At 37.8% G+C, this 21,184-nt stretch overlaps 2 protein-coding genes across 3 annotated transcripts in view; one reads left to right on the forward strand and one right to left on the reverse strand.

Annotated features, from left to right (window-relative positions):
* The window catches only part of Hwt (SH2 domain-containing adapter heavyweight), a 377,169-nt gene that overhangs the window by 244,112 nt on the left and 111,873 nt on the right, over window positions 1–21,184 (forward strand). The window lies entirely within an intron of this gene.
* On the reverse strand, window positions 1,008–5,397 carry LOC143218067 (uncharacterized). Its single transcript, XM_076443035.1, has 3 exons — window positions 5,146–5,397; window positions 2,087–2,309; window positions 1,008–1,316 (listed from the first exon to the last, which is right to left on the reverse strand). Exons 1-3 carry the CDS (start codon window positions 5,251–5,253, stop codon window positions 1,096–1,098), a joined length of 552 nt encoding a protein of 183 aa, XP_076299150.1. The 5' UTR covers window positions 5,254–5,397; the 3' UTR covers window positions 1,008–1,095.

Here is a 21,184-nt window from a genome sequence, read left to right on the forward strand (position 1 = left end):
AAAATAAAAATTTCCTTCGTCAATTAAAAGACACTGAAACCAAATAAAAAATTCTTTCTATTTTCGACGATTTTAATAAACTGCAAATAACATATGTACGTTCTTAAATTGTTTTAATATGTTTACTGTTTTTAAATTACATCCACCCATTTTTGTCATAAGTGCATAAAATCCGCAGTCTACTTATTATATAATTACTATTTATTATATAATTAAAGTACCTAATTGATCATTTCAAAATACCACTTGTGATAAACAGAATTCTTCATGTAAATGTATACACAAAAGCTTAACAAAATTATTATAATTACCGTAACCACACCAGTGAATAGTTCACTATAACGCAACCTATAACTATAACGAGCGACCCAGCCTGCATAAGAAATTCCATGCTTAACAATACAGCCGAGCTCTCCAAGATTCCATTCCGACCGCAGGTGTTGATGCTTTCGGCTCAGTTGGTTGTTGCTCGAATATTTCATGAGCTCAACGAGTAAGTTCTGCGTCACCCTCCTTGAATGATTCATTCCGCGAGGGTGGTTCTCATAGATGCTCCGCACAATTGCGGTTTTTTTTTAAAATGATTACAAGGGCGTTGCTACTTCCTCTGTGTTCTCGTGTATTCGTTACACTGTACCTTTTATATTTATCGTACGATACCTATTTAGCCAAAGTATACAGGGTGAGTAGTCACTAAGGACTACAATATGAAATAACTCGGTATTTATTCACTGTATCGAAAAACTTTTTAATGAATTGTGTAGCATTTTGTGGGGCGTATCGAACGAGTACAATTTCATTTTTTATATCATATTTTTTCCGAGACATCGAGGTGACCTTGAGTATTTTCAAAGGATCTTTCATGGTCGAGTCAAAGGTCATCGTATTATAGGTCGCTGAATTCGTCCTTCCATCGATAACAAAAGGAATAAATGGTTACGTGGGCTCTTGTACCTTGAAACTAACGCAGACAATTTTTATTGTGCATAAAGGTCCGATGTCTATCGTTAATAATTCGGTCTGGTGCGCGAGCTCGACGCAAGGAACTGATAGGCCCTCGCAAGACTCGGTCTAGCATGGAAGTTTATGGTTTGTTTAGCAGTTTCCATGATCCACCATGCGAATTTCCCCTTGATTAATGTACGCTCCCAGTTTGGACTTAAGCTCCTTCAGAATCGAGGGGGGAAGGCTCCTCTCCCGAGACCAAATCATGGAGAACTTGTATCCCTGGTGGCGAGGCGTGGTGCTCTCTGAGCAAACAACCATGGCGAGGAAGGCACCGTAGTCCCCGTGCACTATGACGTGCCTGAAAGGTCCTGGGAATATAATAAAATTCGAAAGTTAACGGGAGAACTCCCGATTGTTGACCCGGGGCCGGATCCGGAAACTGTCCCTTTCCGAGGAAGAGAGGCCATTGATCACCGTTGTAGATTCTGTGGCCGAACTTCCACCGGCGCAAACACTTTTCACCTACTACTACACGGAACGGCGGCGACAGCGGCGACGGCGGCGATAACGTGACAGTGAAAATATTAGTTTTATTGATTTCCGTGCCAAGGTTCTCGAAGGTCTCGCTTTATGTAACGCGCTTTATTTAGAAACTCGTTTGCTCGGGTGCAAAGTACTGCGGCCGGGACGCAGCTAATCAAAGAGACTGAATTTGCGAAAGGTCAAATTCGCGATAAAACCGCAGTCTTGCGAGTTTTCGCGACCGAAGTAAAGGGCAGAAGTTCTCTGCAAACGTGTTGGAACAATGGATAAATTTTATATTAGATTTCAGCGAATTTAAACTAATTAAAAAGGACCTTCAACAATTATAGTCGTTGAATTCGTAATGAAACGGACTATCATTGTAGTTTTTAAAAAATGAAGGTGACCTTAATATCTTTAAAAAGACTGACATGAAAACAACCATTTTTTTTGGCGTCGTGTTAGCCTCATTTTACCATTCAACTTTATCCTGAAGATGTTAAACGTATCTTTGAAAACAATAAAGATATTTGAGATACAAACGTTAGGTGACTATCCCTGTATATTAATGTTTTCTGGATTAAGATTTTACTAAATATTTTATTCGCGCACTTACCCAACTTCTTCCTCGATCCTTCTAGTTGCCAAATGCCGATGATTTTGTTCCCTCTGACTATTCCTTCCACATTAAAGGTAACGGGAATACTGTTTCTATGACTAAGCGCCGTGTATTTTATATTGAATGTATTGATGGATTTGCTTCTCACTAAAAACTGTCCGCATCTGCTCAAACTTTCGTTTATCGGAGTACCAGCCACGAAGAACCATTTTCCTGAGAACTGAAATGGTCAAACGAAGGATAAGTCGGACGAATGACTTCTGTGAAGGTCAGAAATGATAAGCATGCGAAATGATAAACATTAGAGCATAATTCTAGGGTAATGGGTCGTCTATTTGAGAAAAATAATAACAATTTAGCTAATTAACGCTTTACATGTAGTATTGAGGCTCAATTCTTTTTGTATCAGCCTTTTCGTTATATTTTTAATGTTTACAAGATTATAGATATTGAGTAGACCGAGAATCTTTATACAGATTAATTTTAACCGTCGGACAACGGACGATTTTTACAGCTGTATAATTGACGAAACTTGGAACCGCTCACTGCTATGATTATTAATTTTTAAAAATTTACTTTCGATATCCCGAATGCTATTCAGTCAGTTTAATTGCCACAACATAACTTCGTTAATATTGGACTATGCGATTTGAACTTTTTTGGGAAACTAGAGCAATTAGTTTACTACAGGGTGTGAAAAGAAATTTTTTCAATAATTGTATTTGGTCCGAATTGTGAAGAAAATACTAAAAGTTGCATTTTACAACTTTTTTATGCGGGCCTGTATTGAAATTTTTAAAAATACGTTTTGTAGATCGTGTCAATTATATGCACTGTGAAAGTTTCATAGAAATCGGTTGATGCGGGAAAAAACAACGGGCATTGAGAGATGTAAGAATCCTTAGAATTACTGCAATTGGAAAACAACTGCAATTTTTACCATCTTTAAATGTTTGTAGCTCATTACAACGTCGACCGATTTTAATGAAATTTTCAGAATATGTTCAATTGATACAGATCTACGAAACGTGTTTTCTAAATTTTCCATATAACACCACATAAAAAAGTTGGAAAATACAACTTTCAGTATTTTCTCTGCAATTCCGACAAGTTGCAGTTTTTATCAAAAATTTTTGTCACGTTGTGTAGCAAACGAATTGTTCTAACTTTTCCAAAAATTTTAAATCGTGTATTCCACTATTAAAAAGTTATGGTCTTCTTAAGAGTGTCTGAATATTAGTGTACTTAAATGATAATTTTGTTGAATGTCAACTAATTACATAGATATTCACAACGAAAGTAAAATGATCGACATGCTCGTTTCCCGGGATTCCACATTGCACACGCCATAAATGAAGATCGCCCGCCGTGCGTAAGTTCTAGGACGTCCTCCCCTTACAATTGGCACGCATAAATTCGAATGAGCATCATGCGTGTGCACGCAAGGTTTGAAAATTAATGTGTACAACTGTAGTGATCCAATATTGACAGGTTTTGGTGCAAGCGTGCAAACCACGACCCGTCTAACCGACACTTCACCGAATTTACGTGTGTCCGTATAGCTGCGTCAGGCTCATTGATATTGTGTAACCGATGGCATTATACGTTTCAGGTTATCGCGATCCGAATGAATGATTCTTCCACATGATCACGCGAACATAATTCTCGCGTGAACGTAATTCAAGGACTTGATGCTGAATGGAAATTTCGTATTTCAAAACGCTGATCCGAAAAGGTACTGATATGATACTCCCTCAGAAGAAAGGTCGGCCATAACTTCGTAATTCCTCAACACTTATAAACGAAAAAATTAGGAGGTACTGTTTAAAATATACATTTTTACTGGCGAAAACATTTTCGGAATAAAGTTCTACAGTTTCCGAGAAAAAATTAGACAAAAAATTGGTTTTTTCAGTCTCCTGAGTGACCCTTGATGAATCAACTGAAGGGAACAATACACTTTTCATTTCAATTCGACTTCAATTTTGCTCACTAACGAATGACCTTTATAATTAAAAGGCTAGATGGAGTACTTTTAAAACTATACTTAAAAAATTAAAAAATATACATTTATTATTGTTATACAATCGTCAAAATCGTCCACTTTTTACAGATTAAGGGAGTAGAACCGTTTTCCAGGATTGCAAGGGTGCGGGAAGCGCGTTCTCATTTCTCGATAATGAAAAAATAGGATTTTTCAGTAGTCACAAACGCTAGATAAAAGATCGATCTACGGCGCCATCGCTCTCAGAAGTCCTATTCTTTGTTTACGAGGCGTAATTGGCATTATTCGGAAGCATACAACTGCTGCAGCTATTTTCATAGCAGCCAATACTGACGAATAATGCAAACTACGCCTCATCAACGTAGAAATAGGACTTTCAAGGGCGATCGCGGCCTAGATTGATCTTTTGTCTAGCTTTTGACTACTGAAAAATTCCATCTTTGTATTATCGAGAAATGAGAACGCGCATCCCGCACACTTGCAATTCTGGAAACGAGTCTACCGCCTTAAACAAACATTCCTGAGGGTGCCGAAACGGGTCCCATGGAAATCACCGACACAAATTTCCCCGACACGGTTTTCACCGACTCCAGATTTGACCGACAATAGTTTTGGCCGACAACGCCTTTAACATCCAACGATTTTGACCGATAACGAATTTTTGATTCACAACAATTTAAGACGACCACGGTATGTATTATCATGTGTATTATCATACAATATTATCATACTGTGTCTCAAGTCGTTGTGGATCAAATTTGTTGTCGGTCAAAATCGTTGTCGATCAAATTCGTTGTCGGTTAAAGGCGTTGTCGGCCAAAGCTATTGTCGGTCAAATCTGGAATCGGTGAAATTTGTGTCGATGATTTCCATGGGACCCGCAGAAACTATCTGAAAATTGTTATGGTACATGTGCGCTTTGAAAACGTCAAATATGTGCTTGATGCTCCACGAGCGTCCTAACGCTTGCAAATGGCGGTGTAAATTGAATTCGATCCTATCCCCACCCGGTGCAGCTCGTACGAGTGCCGCATTAACAATAACGGATTACCTGATTCAAGTCCAGTGGCTGTCCAATATCCGGTGTGCACGCGGTGCAATTGCATATCAAACACACTGTGCAAATCAGCGCCGGAAGTACCATGCAGAAACGCAACATTTTCTGGCTGGCTCTCGGAGCGTGCGTCACGAGTCGTGCGCCCGACGATCAACGGCCGCGGACTGTTCGGTATATTGAAACCGTAAATGCGGATTCTGACGGGATTCCAGTTCGTTATCTACGACGCATTACTCACGGGGGTTTGCCGAGTCAGTGGTGGTAGAATGGAGCCATGTACAGGGTGGAGTACCTAAACCGAAACATCCGAATCTCTCGGATATTTATGGTCACGCGAAAAATCTCTTCCGGACAGACCAATGCAATTTCATAGAGAAGTTTTCTATCAGGGTCAGCTTTTATGGGGTTCCAGGCTCGGCAATTCTTTCTCCACTAACACGCTTTTAGTCGAATACAAATTTTCAATCCTTACAAAAAAGATTTATACGCCTGTGCTATTTCCAGCAGAATCTTTATGGCAATTTGTTCACAAAATAGAAACATTCATTTCATTTTCCAGAAATGGCGAAGTTCCATTCATACAACTTTATTTTCTTGTATCCACTTCATTTGAAAAAAACATTTTCTCTCTATTCATGCTACAACGGTTTCTTTCGGAATGTGTTCCTTTAATATTGCTAAATATAATATATATATATATATATATATATATATATTAGGTTGTCCCAAAAGTTGGTTTTCGATTCGTGCACATAATGCAAATTCATGATTGGAAGTACTAAAACATTAACATAAAGATTATCGCATTGTCTCTATTTATATAATGTGTGTTCGTTTTTACGACAGCACTACAGGATGTAAAGGAATAAACCCGAATTGTTGCTCTGAAATAACAAAGAGTTTTATCATTTATTGACCATTCACTAATCACCTAACAATTACAATTATTTACAAACCTGAAATAACAAAGAAACTACATCCAATGTTTATTCTCAATCTTATTAGATCACTTTATCGATTCTATAACAATTTCACAATCACTTCTATTACCGTGTCTGTTCTCTCTCCTGTTTACTATCTCCTGTTTACTCTGTATTACCAGCTCGCTACCTTATCGGCCCGCATGTGAGCGCGGGAGTATTCGAACTACTCTTAAGGAAGTAAACTTCCTTACATTTATTTAGCAATGTTAAAGAACTACATTCCGAAAGAAACTTTTCGGACAACCTAATACAATAACTTTGTGTAAAAGTACTTGTTCATACGACAATAAACGACACAACTATTCGGATGTTCTCGTGCGAGGACTCCACCCTGTATATCGACAGTGGCAGTGCGTAAACACTATAGTCATGCCTAAATACCCGTGTTCCTCTTGTTTGACTCCCACCTATTTACAGTTGTGTTACTGTGTCGAGAATCGGTGTATGAGCCACATTTGTCTCTTCCATCCGTTCCTGGGTTCTTGAGAATTACGGCATGATACCGAGCTGTTTGTTATCAATGTAATTTACCCTGGGAATCGCGAACGGGGGAGAGTTGAATGATATCCGACGAATAATGAGAGATCGGAGGCAATATCGACCGAATATAATACCGTACTCGATACAGACAATTCTACTGAAATTCGAAACTGATCTGACAGTATCTTACAATTAATTGGCTTTTCGTTTGCTTTCTCGTTTCCAATTTTACTCGGAAGTGTCTGAAATTCATTGCATCGGCCAATATTTATTTTATTGATATTTCACTTCGGTTTTATTGACTCAGGATTTTAATTGTTGCGCCCTGCGATGTTTGCTCGTATAAAAGCGATAGTTATTTTTACGACAGGAAGTGTAGAAAAGAACGTTTTATAGGTCAGTTACAGAATATGAACGAGTAGAAATTGTATTATCTTATGCTGTTTTAGTGCCAGTTTGAAACCTCTGCACCTCCTAAAAACATTTCCGGCTTGTTACTTTTACAGGGTGACATTTTATGGCGGTCGCAAACCTTCTCTAGATCGACGAGCTTCGAATTAGAAAGAAATTACCTTGCATGATCTTAGAAATGAAAGCGGTAAAGATCAGTGAATTCGACTCCGGCTGGGCTACACACTTACCTAAACAAAAGCATATACAGTTAAGAGGAAAACTGATCACACACACACTTTAAATCAGAATAACTTTTTTATGAATGGACCAAACGACTTCAATTTCTCTGTAAAGCTAGATGAATTAGTTTAGTAAATGGCGTCTAAAAAATATGTTGAAAAAATGCATTTGGTCGGAATTGTGAAAAACAATAGTAAAAATTGATTTTTACCACTTTCTTATTATTAATTTAAAAGATGTGTTTGGTCAGTTTGTATAAATTATATACGCTCCGAAAATTTCATTGAAATTCGTTAATTGGTTTACGAGTTATAATCGATCAAAAGTGGTAAAAATTGCAATTTTTAAGATTTTTGCCGTTTTCACCACTTTTGATCGATTATAACTCGTAAACCAATTAACGAATTTCAATGAAATTTTCGGAGCGTATATTATAATTTATATAAGTTGACCCCGAACAACATGTTTTAAATTTTTGTTGTTGACCCAGCTAAAAAAGTCGTGAAAATCAATTTTTGCTATTGTTTTTCACAATTCCTACCAAATGTATTTTTTCAACATATTCTTTAGACGTCATTTACTAAACTAATTCATCTAGCCTTACAGAGAAATTGAAGTCGTTTGGTCCATTCATAAAAAAGCTATTCTGATTGAAAGTGTGTGAACAGTTTTGCTCCTAACTGTAGTTCCGTATAGAAAAAGAGAGGTCTCGGAAGCACGTTCGCCTAGAGACTTATGACTACCACAAGATGTCAGCCTGCATAATTGATAATTAGACTGCGGATTTTATGCATTTATGAACAAAAATGGGTAAGCACAATTTCAAGCAGTGGACATATTAAAAAGATTTAAAGACATCAGCGTATTCATTTCAGCTTAATCAGATAATTAAAAGGAGAAAGAAATTTTTATTTCAGTCCTGTGTCTTGCAATCAATGCAGACATTTTTTATTTCACATAAAGATCCGCAGTCTATTGATAATGCTTATATTGACAAGTCACTGTTTTATTTATGAATTAAACGATGATAACTTAAGTCATTAGAAAAAGAAGAAAATTTCTCTATGGCTCCCATGTTTTACAATTGATGGAGGCAAGCTTTATTTGAAATATGTTTCACAACGACCTTTTTTTTTTTTGTTTTTTTTGTTTAAGGGCGGTGGGGAAATGCTCTTACGCACACCCTCTCCTCCGATGGAGGTCGGAGAGGGTAGTGTGGGACTCGGCTTCCCCCTAAGATGAAAAGTGGGGGAATCATATGGACTTAATCCTTCGCCTATACCCACTAAAACCCCACCGCCCGGGACCTAGGGACCCTTCCTCTATCTGTAAAAGCGATGCTTTTATACCTTCGCTGTCCCGCTTTCCGCATTCAGCGGAGGTATACTCATCGCCCCTATGTCCACGCCTGTTCTTGGCTATTTATGTTTCACAACGACCTATAGTTTGGAAAATTATTGCGGGCGTAGTTGTTAGAATTGACCGCCGTTCGAAGGTTAAGAAAATAGAATTCTGAAACGGCAATGTTTGAAGTTCTCGAGCAGGGTACTACTTCGTGGAAGTAATTCCGTAATCTCCATCGGCGAAATGATTTCGCAAGAACCACGGCGCCGCCTATCGCTCCTGGATGTTTGCCGAGGAATGTATAAACCGCGTTTACCTTCGGCCGGGATAACTGTTTACATCCCGGGTGAAAATTATAACGGCAACTGCGCCGGGTTACGGAGCCGATAATACGGATTTACGAGGCGCACCCCTTGCGATCGGGAGCCAGGCCGCGCCACGCCGTCGATTCATCGTCAATTCAGGCCCGATAAGTGTTTATCTAGCCCGACAGTCGCGGGACTCTATGGTGAAACTATCGCGTGAAACTCGCCTAAGAATAATAGCCTCCATCCCCTGTCTGGATATTTACGTCGATAGTTTTGACTGCATTAGCCATTACTCCCCGAGCGCTCCTATTTTCTTCCCCGTTCGATCCTATCGACGTAAAATACGCTGCAGTCGCGTCGCGATGCGATTCGCAAGTCGCGCGGGTCTTCGATCTTCGCTAATGCTGTCGTTCTCAACGGGCAACGAAACCGTTGCATAGTATTTGGCCCAAAAAGTCGGGAAAAAAGGCGGTTTTTAAATTATGCGTAAAGGGGCCCATTCACGATCAAGCATGTTGCGCAACAATGTCTATTGCGCAATGACCTTAAGTTTGATCTTGGAGGAACGTTTGAATTAAGTTGCTGTATATGAAATATCCGATTTTTAACAATAACATTAAACAAACATAACTTTTACCTAACTAAATCTTGTTCACCAAAGCACCATTGTATTCATCATATTCTGTCATTCTTGATCGCATTACTATAAATGTAATACAAAAAATGCCTCGATAAAAATCAATACATATATTTCAGTGTTCTTAAAAATAATGTAATATATCATCCTCTTTTGACGGCAAGAAATTATAATCAAAGCTAGTATAAATCCATGAAAAAGGATCAATAAAAATAAATTCATATCATATCTACCTGCCGGTAAAAAATTGTAATAAAAATCTAGTATAGGTTTGATAAAAATAGTATATATCAATATCTTCATCATCATATGAATGTTTGTTTATTTATTCATTCTACTATAAATATCATAGTATAAAACGTATGAACCGTATCATCTGCTTCACCGAGTAACTAAAATACGGGAGAAATTGCTTTTTATCGGAACGCAAAGTTTCAAAGTGCAAAATCCAGGAATAATTAATGGAATCACGGGAGCTGATATCGAGGTTTTGCCGCACCTAATCTCGCCGGCCATGGAATACCGCTGTTCCCGAAGTTTACTGAATCGTTTTGTCGGCCTTTTGTTTCCGGCACGTGATCTTTCTTCGAGGGGCGGTTCGAACGGACAGCATTACGGTCCAGTTTAATTTATCTGCCGTCATTATTACGTCGTGATTAAACCAACGGTCTCGATTGTCGGCGGACGATTCTGCTCCACCGGGATGTCTGACTTTCGGTTTAATTAAAAAAAACGTGATCACCGTTTTCAGAAGTCCCTCGGTTATCCCCCTTTCCGTTCACCCTCTCGCTTTCTCTCTCTCTGTCTCTGTCTTCGATCGAGCCCTTCACGCGGTCTCCGGATATTTTTAGCAATCAACTCGAAATGTTTTTCTATTCGCGGCAATTTGCTATCGGCCGTCGAACAGTTCTTAAATTAAGGGGAAGAGAAATGTCCGTGGAACGCGTGAACACGTATCGGAAATGAGAACGCCAATCGAACGGCGCCGGAGTTTAAAGTTAGACTTCAAGTTGAAACTAAAGTCGGAGACTTCAAATGAAGATATTCGAAGAACTATCAACTTAAATATTTACTACACTGATCAGAAGTCAGTACCTTGGCGAGAATTTCAAATATATACAGTCGGTGTACAAAGTATTCGTACACATTTTAAAAAACGAATAACTTTTTCAAAAGTGGACCCAATAGCTTGAGTTTTTTTCTGACGTTAGAAGGATTAGTTTACTAGCTAATGTGTAAATAATTTTTTTTTAAATTGTTATTCGTCACAATTGCGGAGGAAAAAGAAATGGTCACGATTTTTAAATTTTCTTCTGTGTCTGTGTAATGAAAATTTAAAACATGTATATTGCAAATCTAAGTTAGTTCTATATTTGTGTACAAAGTCTCACTGAAATCGGTTGACGCATAAAAAAGCTATGGGCATTGTAAGATGTAAAAATTATTGAGAATTTAGGGGTTCCGATTCATTTAATTCGCAGATTCTTACAGTTTTTGCTATTTTCAGTCCATTATATATTTCATAAGAACCCTGATCGATTTCGATGAAACTTTGTACATGTATAGAACTGACTTAGATTTACAAAATATATGTTTTAAATTTTCATTACAGGCACAGATAAAAAATGTAAAAATTTTTCTATTATCATAAGCTAGTAGAGATTTTTCAGCGAAATCAAACAGTTTTACGAGTCATGAATCTTTTATTATAAAATATATTCAGTGAATAACAATCGTAAGACAAATAGTACTGTCATTGGCATATTTGCTAAAATGTGGAACTCTGTTATGAAAACTTACAACGTTGCTTTGAAATGTAAACAGGAAGCAATAAAAAATGACTTTCTATACCAGGAATTCTTAATATTTGCCCTTTAAATCAAAGGTGCCAATAACTACTGCAGTGTCCTCAATCATTGAATGATCATTTGTGTTGCATGTATTATGTTATATTACACATACATCGTTGATTATTAACATTTATAATTCCATCCACTGCTTGAACAGTAATAGTCCCTCGTATATAAATTATAAACAAGTCCGTATTTAAGATAACATATTTAAATTTCACTGAATTCCTCGTTAAAAAAACATTAAAGACAAATTATATTTAATGAACAGATCATTAAATGAAGAAAATTAAGAAGGAAGTACGAATGCAAATGTCATATGAGCAGAAGGCGAGGGTTAATACGCAGATATCTAATTACGATTATTTCGCGGGCCTCGCGGGAAATCCGGAAATTCGTGTCGGCAAATTAGTGTTTAGTCTGATAATGGGTTAGCCAGTAACGATACGCGTGTGTGTAGGAGGATGGAGAAAGGTTCATTCTCCAGTCGTCGGGAAGATACATTTTCACAGTAAAGTCGACGAGCTCTCTAACAAGGTGACCGCAATCTAGCCAGTACAGCACCCAATTAGCGATGACCCGAACCGGCTCAATTCCAGTGGCCCTTAAAACTATGAAATTAGTTCTCCCGGCCGGAGGACGGTCGTTCCCTTCGAATCACCCTTTTCACTGTTTTCCTCCGGAACTGTCGCCAAACTAAGAACAAAGATCCGAGACGCTGTTCCGAACTTGTTCTGTCGCCAAGCAATCTTCGCAGTTCCGACAGGTGAGGGCGAAAGTTGCACAATCCTACGAAATCGAAATCTTTCGTTATACTTTTCTCGCGAGCATTGCAAACTCCCATGAACCTACCAGTAGAACGTACCATACGTCGGCTGCCTAAACATTTGATTAGTCAAATCACTGCCTAAACAATGGAACAAGGTAATTAATACACGAATATTTTGAGAATTAACAGATTTATGACGTTTTTTTGTGAATAAACAGAATTAATTTCTACACCAGTAAGTGCAATTCTGACGTGCACGAGTGAAATTCAGAATGTTGTAACGTACCATGAAATGTGGCTCTGACATGCAATCAGCATGCATAATTTAATATTTTATATACACTCGTGGAATTAATTCTGGACACTTTTAAATTTTTACTTAAATTTCGCATTTATTCAAATTATTTAATATGTACTCTTTTATATTTTATAATCTAATCATTGTTTTCTAATTTTAGGGCGTCGCTTATATATAAAAAAATCAGTAAAAACACCATTTACAGCCATACTTTTAATATATACTACAATAAAAATTACAATTTCTACACGTTTCGAGGTATTCGAAGCCATTAGTCGTTATCCACACTTTTAAAAACTTTACTAACGTCCTCACTTGTGAAAACACAATGCCCAACTAAAACAATGCTGAAACTATTTGTAAAGACTGTCAAGGCGTTCCTGATTGGTTGTTACAACGACCCCACGCATCCACTGTGATTGGCTATTTCACATCATGCGACGTTTCGTGTTTCTAGGCGCGAATTAAATTAAAATTTTGAAATATTTACAAACCAAATCATGTGAAAATATTAAGTATAAACATTATAGATTACAATAAAAATATTACGGTGTCAATTTAGCATAGCAGAGTATACATTTTCTGCACAAATATGAAATAAAGAATATTTTTATTCAAAGTGTCCAGAATTAATTCCACCAGTGTAGAATGGTGGGAAATAATTATCACAGGGAGCAAAGAGGTTACCAAAAATGCAAACAAATGGTATTAATGTTTCATATCTAGTTAGATAATTAACAAATTCAAGAGTCCAGCGTGTAGCTGGCCAGTGGAGAAACTGCGAAACCAGTTTCGCCCAGAGCTACCGTACAAAGGGATTCCGGGATGAAAAGAGTCGTTGTTAAAACGATCGTCTCTGAGGGGTTGGGTTGTCTGAAGCACGGAACTTTTGCGAACGGCTTCACTACTCTCTTCTTCTCTCCTCTCTCTTTCTCTCTGGAAATGTTGTAGTACAATGAAATCGGGGAAAGTCGCCGGAATAGGGAACAACCAAAGAGAGAAAGAGAGAAAGAGAGAGAGAGAGAGAGAGAGAACGGACGCCGTGATTAATGTAGAATGCGGTTCTGTATAATTACTTAATTAAATTCATACATCACGCGGTATTATGCGTGGTGCGTTGCGATCCGGCCCCTTTGTAACGACCCTTTTGATGCGAAGGTCCCTATCTCGATAGCGTCCCCTTCGGAACGGTTAGTGCCTACGGTCTCACATCTGACTCATTGATATTGGACCAAGTTTCTAATAGACGATCGTATCAATAACTGATACCGCGGTCCAGGGACGTGTGCAATTACACCGGCCGATACGGCCGAATTACTCGAGGGTGTTAATGACGGACGCGCGTCCAGTTACTAAATCTTTTTCATTTCGTGCTGCGAACGTCTCTCTTTGCACTCCGAATTATTTCAATTATTATCAATTTTGTCGACAACAATTCCCTATTATTTTAATTGAAATTTACTTCGAAGAACAGTTCCTTGACTAAAACTTATACTAAACAATTTTATGTATTAATTACATTAAATGTAGCTCTGAAACTTTGTTGTAATTTATATTTGTCGAACTTATGTTTGTGTTTTTAACGAAAAAATAAGACAATTAAATAAATAAAGGAAGAACCAGATAGATATAAAATCCCGTTTTATTTACAATTTTCTTTCTCTAATGTCGAGTCACACTCGACAAAGGAGTGCAAAGGGTTAATGAGCTGGAGTGTGGCATCGACTATTGTGGTCGGTGAGTGAAGTTTTCATTAGAAGATTGTTTGATTTAATCTAAAATCGTCAATATGTGTAAATGGCTCTGATAGTTCCATCAGCCATCGTATATTCTGTATTTTCACGTCGCAGTATTAGGGACAATCATACTGATTTTTGTGCCGCAGTAATGAGCTCGTCCTTCGCTTTAATGCACGTAATACTGAGGGCTTCATTTTTTTTTTCTTAAAAAGGCAAGAGAAGAGTTTCTTTTTATATTTTTATATTGTGTCGAAGTAGGTATCTAAATAATAATAAAACTTTCTGCGAATGTACAATCACGTAAACAACAGTCCTTTGGTGATCGAGATAAAAGAAAAATGGTCTCATTTCTACATTTTATAAAGAATGTGTTTTCTAATCTTGAGATTAGAAAAATATGAGAATGACGAGTTATTTATGTTTTCCTCGCGAACGAGAATATATATTCTCATTGAATTGTACAAGTTTATTCAGGACAAAATATATATTGCAAAAAAAAAATGTCGCCGTAAAAAATACATAAACATAATATATTCTGTGCACATCCTGGATTATTTTCGACAATTAATTTCCCCATGTACAGGATACTTTACGAATGCTATTACAAGTCGAGATATTGCAATGCAGTATAGAAAGATAATTGTAGTACCTGAAATAAAATGTTAAAAGCTGATTGTCTTGAAAACAGAGCACCGTAAGTAACCATCTTTTGTACGTTGTTAATTTGATTTTGATAATGGATGGTTATCTTTTGGCTAGCATAACCGGTGCCAGCAGACGTTAAAATTTGCCGGAACATTTGACTAAAATTTCACGCCCTCGGTCTGGTCCGCCCGAACAGAAACCCAAACGATATTGGGCACACGCACACCGTCTTCGGCGGCCAGTAATACCCTTGAAGCATTTGAATCAATTACTGCCTCGGGGTTCTTAGGCGCCCCTATCCCGTATTACAAACGAGGAGTCCGGCGTAAAGTGAATTAATTAAGTGTCCGTAGGTACGACCGTTGCCGGTCTCGGTTCATGCACAGTCTTGGACAGGAATATTCGCGATCGTGCGCTATCAACGTCAAACTTCCTAACATTTCTCCGTTGGAACGAAGATCGAGTGAAAATCCCTTTGAATGCTTTTAATTAATCGGACGCGATCAAATATGTCCTGTGGACCCTTTCATAAGTTAATATTATAAATGAAGTATATTTGTACTCTCCTTCCTCCTGAAAGGTACGATTTAAAATACGAAAGAAGTAGACTCGTTGTTATACTTTTAACAAATTCTTGGGACATTAACACTAAACCTACCGAGCCTTAAAAGTAACTGGTACATGTTCCCTTATAAAAATGACAAGATTGATTTTATTTAGACTTCGTGCGGTTCCTATTATAATACGCGCTCTACTAAAGATATCTATTACAATCAATTATTATAAAATCATTTTTATTATTTCAATAACACTATCCAACACCAAATTTGTTCCACAATTACTGTTGGCTGATTCCGCTGATTTAATTTTTCTCCTAGACGCACAGTTTTTGAGAAACATGGCTTTGATAAAAAAATCATATTTTTCAACTTTAAACAAATATTGTGATGTTATTATAAAAGATATTGAATTGTTCTAAACATGTTTAAACAATCATAATGTATTAATATTGGATATCACTGTATTCGGAAAAGTCTACAGAATCTTTTGCTGTAAAGAACAATTCACTATCTTTTATAATAACATCACAATATTTGTTTAAAGTTGAAAAATATGATTTTTTTTCACAGCCATGTTTCTCAAAAACTGTGTGTCCAGGAGAAAAATTAAGAACAGATTCGGAATCAGCGCAAAAAACTCTATAAGAACCACCCAACAGTAATTGTGGGACGTACAAAAAAGTTGAAATTTGTTGGACAGCGTAATTGTAAAATAATAAATCTGGAACCGGTCATTTTGACCGGTGGTGGTAGGGTGGTAGTGTTAATAAAATTTTTAATAGAAAATGACATCTCAAAGATGATTATTTTCTTGATCATTGTGAAGTTTCTATGATAATCTAGCGTACATGTAGGTAGTATCCTAACAATGTTACATTGATTCTGAAGCAACATAAATTATTTTATTTTCCATCGATGTGTCAGACACAAAATGAAGTGGTGTATTTTAATATGAAGTTTATAAATTAAATTGTAAGGCAACAGGTGAAGAAATTCTTTTATAAATTGTATAAAATGTAGATTGTATATAAAATCTGCAATCTAGCTATTAAATAAGTTTCGTATCGTACGATTTCGTTTTATGAAATGATGACAGTTATTGATGCTTCTTAGAAAATGGGGAATTTAGGGTACTTTTGGAATGCGCTGTACATAGTTGTCAATGTATAGGGATAGGGCGTTTTAGGGACGGGACCCCTGACCAACAGCGACCGTCGCCGACGCTCGGTTGATTGTGCCGCTTAATCGTTACCGCGGGCTCAAATTGCGTCGTCGATAACGACGTTATCGTCGAGGACGCGATTACCCTTGGCACGGTCTCACGAATCCGCAGAACATGCCCGCAGGGACACGGCTGAGGAGATCGGAACCAATCGGTCTCTGAATCCTCGTGTCAGTGTCTTCCAGTGGCTTTGTTACGCTTACGGAAGAAGAATGGGCGCGCGATCTGGGACATTCGCGCCGGCAAATTAGTCCGGGGAAATGAATGCCTCGCCTCGTTTAACAATGCCTTAAATCCCTCTAAGAATCGACAATTGAAACCTCCAATGAAAATTCTTCGAAACGCGATTCTACCCTCCGTAGTCTCGTATTAAAGGGAATGACCTGCTTTAAAACGTTATATCCGATATTTATATAACTTGGAAAAAGTTATTAATATCTCCTTATACAAAATTATACAAAAAGGTATGTAATAGAATAATTAATTTTATTATTATTATACTCAATTTTCGTCTAGACATCATTTTGATAGATTATATCCGAGGAAAGGTTAATCATTTCAGACGACGTGGTTTTTTAAAATAAATTTCGTACGATGTACCTTGGACCTCGGCCAACTTGCTTTGTTAATGTTCGCCGCCATCGTTTTGTTGCTACTCTGCACCGTAATTTATCACCTGCTCACTATATTTTACGTTTCCTGTTAATTCTTTGGTATAGTTTCCAAACAAACACCGTATGATTTACAGTGGGCGTACAAAGTATTCGTACAACTTTTAAAAACTAATAACTTTTTTGTAATTGTACCAAACGACCTGATTTTTTATAATCAATTAGAAGCATTGGTTTACGAAATTATATATGCAAAAAAGATTTTTCAAAAATTATAATTTACAAGGTTACATGCAAAAATAAAAGAGGCATGTTTTAAAACTTTTCTATTTGGCCCTTAATGAAAATTTAAAACATTGAAAATTACATCGCAATTGTTTGACGAAGGAAAAAATGACACGCATCTTTTTTAGCTGAATATTTTAGCTGGAGATTTTAAGCATAAACTGATCAAAAGTCGTGTAAAACTACGATCTTCACCATTGTTAACCGCTTGTTGCTCGTGTGTATGATAATCGATTTCAATGAAATTTTCAGCATGTTTATAACTAACATAGATCTACAAAACATATATTTTAAGTTTCCATTATAAGGACCCAAATAAGAAAGTTTTAAAGAAGTTCCTTCTTTTTATTTTTGCATGTAACCTTGTAAATTATAATTTTTGGAAAATCTTTTTTGCATATCATTTCATAAATCAATGCTTCTAATTGATTATAAAAGATCAGGTCGTTTGGTACAATTATAAAAAAGATATTAGTTTTTAAAAGGTGTACGAATACTTTGTACACACCCAACTGTAAATGCAATCTATAGTTCTCATTTTTATTAGACAATAGAAAAATAGTATCCTCCGTCTTAGGGTGGATTTATAGTGGAGCTGCGAGCATCGATGATAGCGGCGGCGCGGTGAAAAGAAACCAACATCCGTGACAACATTTCGACACATACTAATGAAAAAGTACATATGTATTTTCTTTGTTTTTCTTTTCTTTCACCGCACAGCTCACCTCGCTGCTCCACTATAAATCCATACTTAGCTAACAATTAAAAACTCACAAAACTGAATCGATACAGAACGCAGTTTTATTTTTCATCGACGAACACGTTAATAGTAGTGTAAGACCTTTCCGGATATTCTGTGTAACAGCTTGAGGTCAACACTTACCATCCCTAAGCGACGGTATCGTCCCCGTGACACACAGTTATACCTTCATTCGATGAATTTATTAGCCCACCATCTTATCGTTGCCATCTCCATCAATCCGTCGTTCCTGCCGTAATTTACGTACTCCAATTATTATCTCGTAAACGTTAGTACCCTTTTATCCGAACCATCATCCATCCCCAGCCATAAAACTCGCAGGATCGAGCATCCCTGCGTCACACGCGCCAGCCACCCCTTGCGAAAACAGGCTGTCGGCTCGGCAGCAGGAAGTTGCCTCTCATCGGAATCGGCTTTGCACGGTTTAATCTATGCGAGAGAGCCTCCGTTGCCTTCTAGGATAACTCAACTCAAATATTATAGTACAGACTAAACATCCATATTCGAGTTTAAATCTATGTATTATGTATTATACATAATCAACAGAACACGCCAATTCATTTTGTACAAAAACTGCTGCCACATAATACATCCTTCTTCCATTTTCCAACATCTGACGAGAGAGCTTACAGCTGTGTATTTCAAATCGCCCTTTTAACACCAAACCTACCGAGCCTCAAAAGTAACTGGAACATGCTCCCTTATAAAACTGACAAGATTAATTTGATTTAGACTGTGTGCGGCTCCTATTGTAACACATACGTGCTTTATTAGAGACATCTATACAATAATTTCTTATCAAATAATTGTTATATTATTTCAATAAGTGTAAAATAAAATATCTGGAACCGGTCATTTTGACCGGTGATGGTAGGTTTACTGTTAAAGAATATTTGCAACACTTGTGTATGCTAAAACAATCTACAGGGTGTCTCAAAATTCCTCAACATCCGGGAGTGGGAGGTTCCTGAGATCATTTGCGACCTTAGATGCGTGCTGGCACAGTCAGCCAATTGACAGTTGGCGGGCCGGTCGCGCTCTGATTGGTCCGCGTTTTTCGTTAATAACTGCTTAACAAATGTCGCGGACGCCATTTTTGCAAAGGAAAATGTTGCTTCAAATGATCTCAGGAACCTCCCATTTCCGGATGTCGAAGGAATTTTGAGACACTCTGTATAGAATCGTATTACAAGAAACAATTTTACCTTTAATTATATCCTCTCTACTTTAATTATTAGTAAAATATTCTAATTTTTGTGTATATCTCCTCGCCCAACGGGTCGAGTCAGTAAAAGTACAAGAAATGTATGCAGTAGCCCCACTTGAGTAAGGCAACGCTGAAGTTACGTTTCTCACAAATTAGCAAAGGACCCACGCTGGTGTTTTGTTTATCTACATTGACTCGCGTAGTTGGATCTAGCACAACAGACAGTAACAAAGTACAGAATTTGATATTCAATGTTTAATTTACTGATGGTAATAGTCGATACTAGTTATTCTGTCTAATAATTCACAGACGCAGTTATTAGTTTCCTTGAAAATGATCTAAACATAGATCGAAACGTCGAAAATTTAATTCAAATTGCAAAATTGCTTTCAAGTAAAATTGGATCGAACCATTACTTCTTTTGTTATTAATTAGAGCTGTGAACGGTCCTAAGCATTGCCAATTATATACAAGCTATAAGAATCGTCCGTTGTCCGAGGGATAATCTGAAATTCCTGCAGCCCATCGACATCATTCGTGCGTTCGAACACGTATAGGTCCGTGTATAATGGAGTCGTGTGACGTAGGCACGAAAGAGGGTAGCATGATCTCACACACAATAAGAAGAGACAACAAAAAGTCCATACGTCTGTAATCCATCGATATCATTCGTGCGCTCGAAGACGAAGAAACCGGTTTATAATGAAGTCATGGGACGTATACACGAAGGATTGTTCGGTGACCATGATTCCCCATGGTCCCGTCGAAGAGGGAAACGTCGAAGCTCTATGGCGTTGTGGTACACCGCATTCCCGGTGTTAGGCAGTCCGTGTTGCGGCCGCGTTCCGAAAAGTTCCCATGCCGGGGAGCTGATGGCGTCGTTAGCATGATCGTGTCGCTGCGGATTCGTACGTCAAAATTTATCGTTCGAGCCGCGCGGCACGTCTCGTTAATTATGCACGTATGCGTGCGTGATACGCGTCGATCCTGGAAAAGCCTGGTAACAAGCTCAATGTCGGTAGTCGGAGGACGTCTGGGGACGTGGAAATCAATGCCCGACGCATTCACGTCCATTTTGATGAGATTCTGTTTCATCAGGGAGACTCGACGAGTCGAGTTGTCTATCCTCTCCTCTCTACCCCTATCTGTCTGTCTCTCTCTCTCTCTCTCTCTCTCTCTCTCTCTCTCTCTCTCTCTCTCTCTCTCTCTCTCTCTCTTTCCCTCTCCTTCTAGCCCCCGACGAGATTTGTATCCCGCGAGCGTGTATGAAAGTTAATGAGTCAAAAGAGCCGGAGTTTGATGGTTCCATTAGTATCGACGTAAAGTCGCTGATTAATTTTGGAACACGCGCTGATGGGGATACGCGGTTCGAAATCTGCAGACGAGCTAACGATAGCAATGGCGACGCGAATCCATTTCGAACTTATCTGGAAACTTGCGTTTTTCTGTTTTTTCCAAAGTTTCTTATCTGCTCAAGTAATATTTGTTCGTAAATAACCTGTAATTTTTAAACAGTGAAAAAAACGTGTGAATGTCATTTATTACATTGTTTTATAACATTTTTAATGCTTTTGCGGACTAGTCACCTAATGGGTAAAAGGCAGAAATTACATTTTAAAAAATGCCACATATTGTTTTACAATTGTGAATGAAAGGATTGTGATGTTAGCTGGTGTGTATAACGTTTCCAGTTCTCGAGAGA

Source organism: Lasioglossum baleicum, chromosome 2 (genome assembly GCF_051020765.1).
Source record: "Lasioglossum baleicum chromosome 2, iyLasBale1, whole genome shotgun sequence".
NCBI classification, from domain to species: Eukaryota; Metazoa; Arthropoda; class Insecta; order Hymenoptera; family Halictidae; genus Lasioglossum; species Lasioglossum baleicum.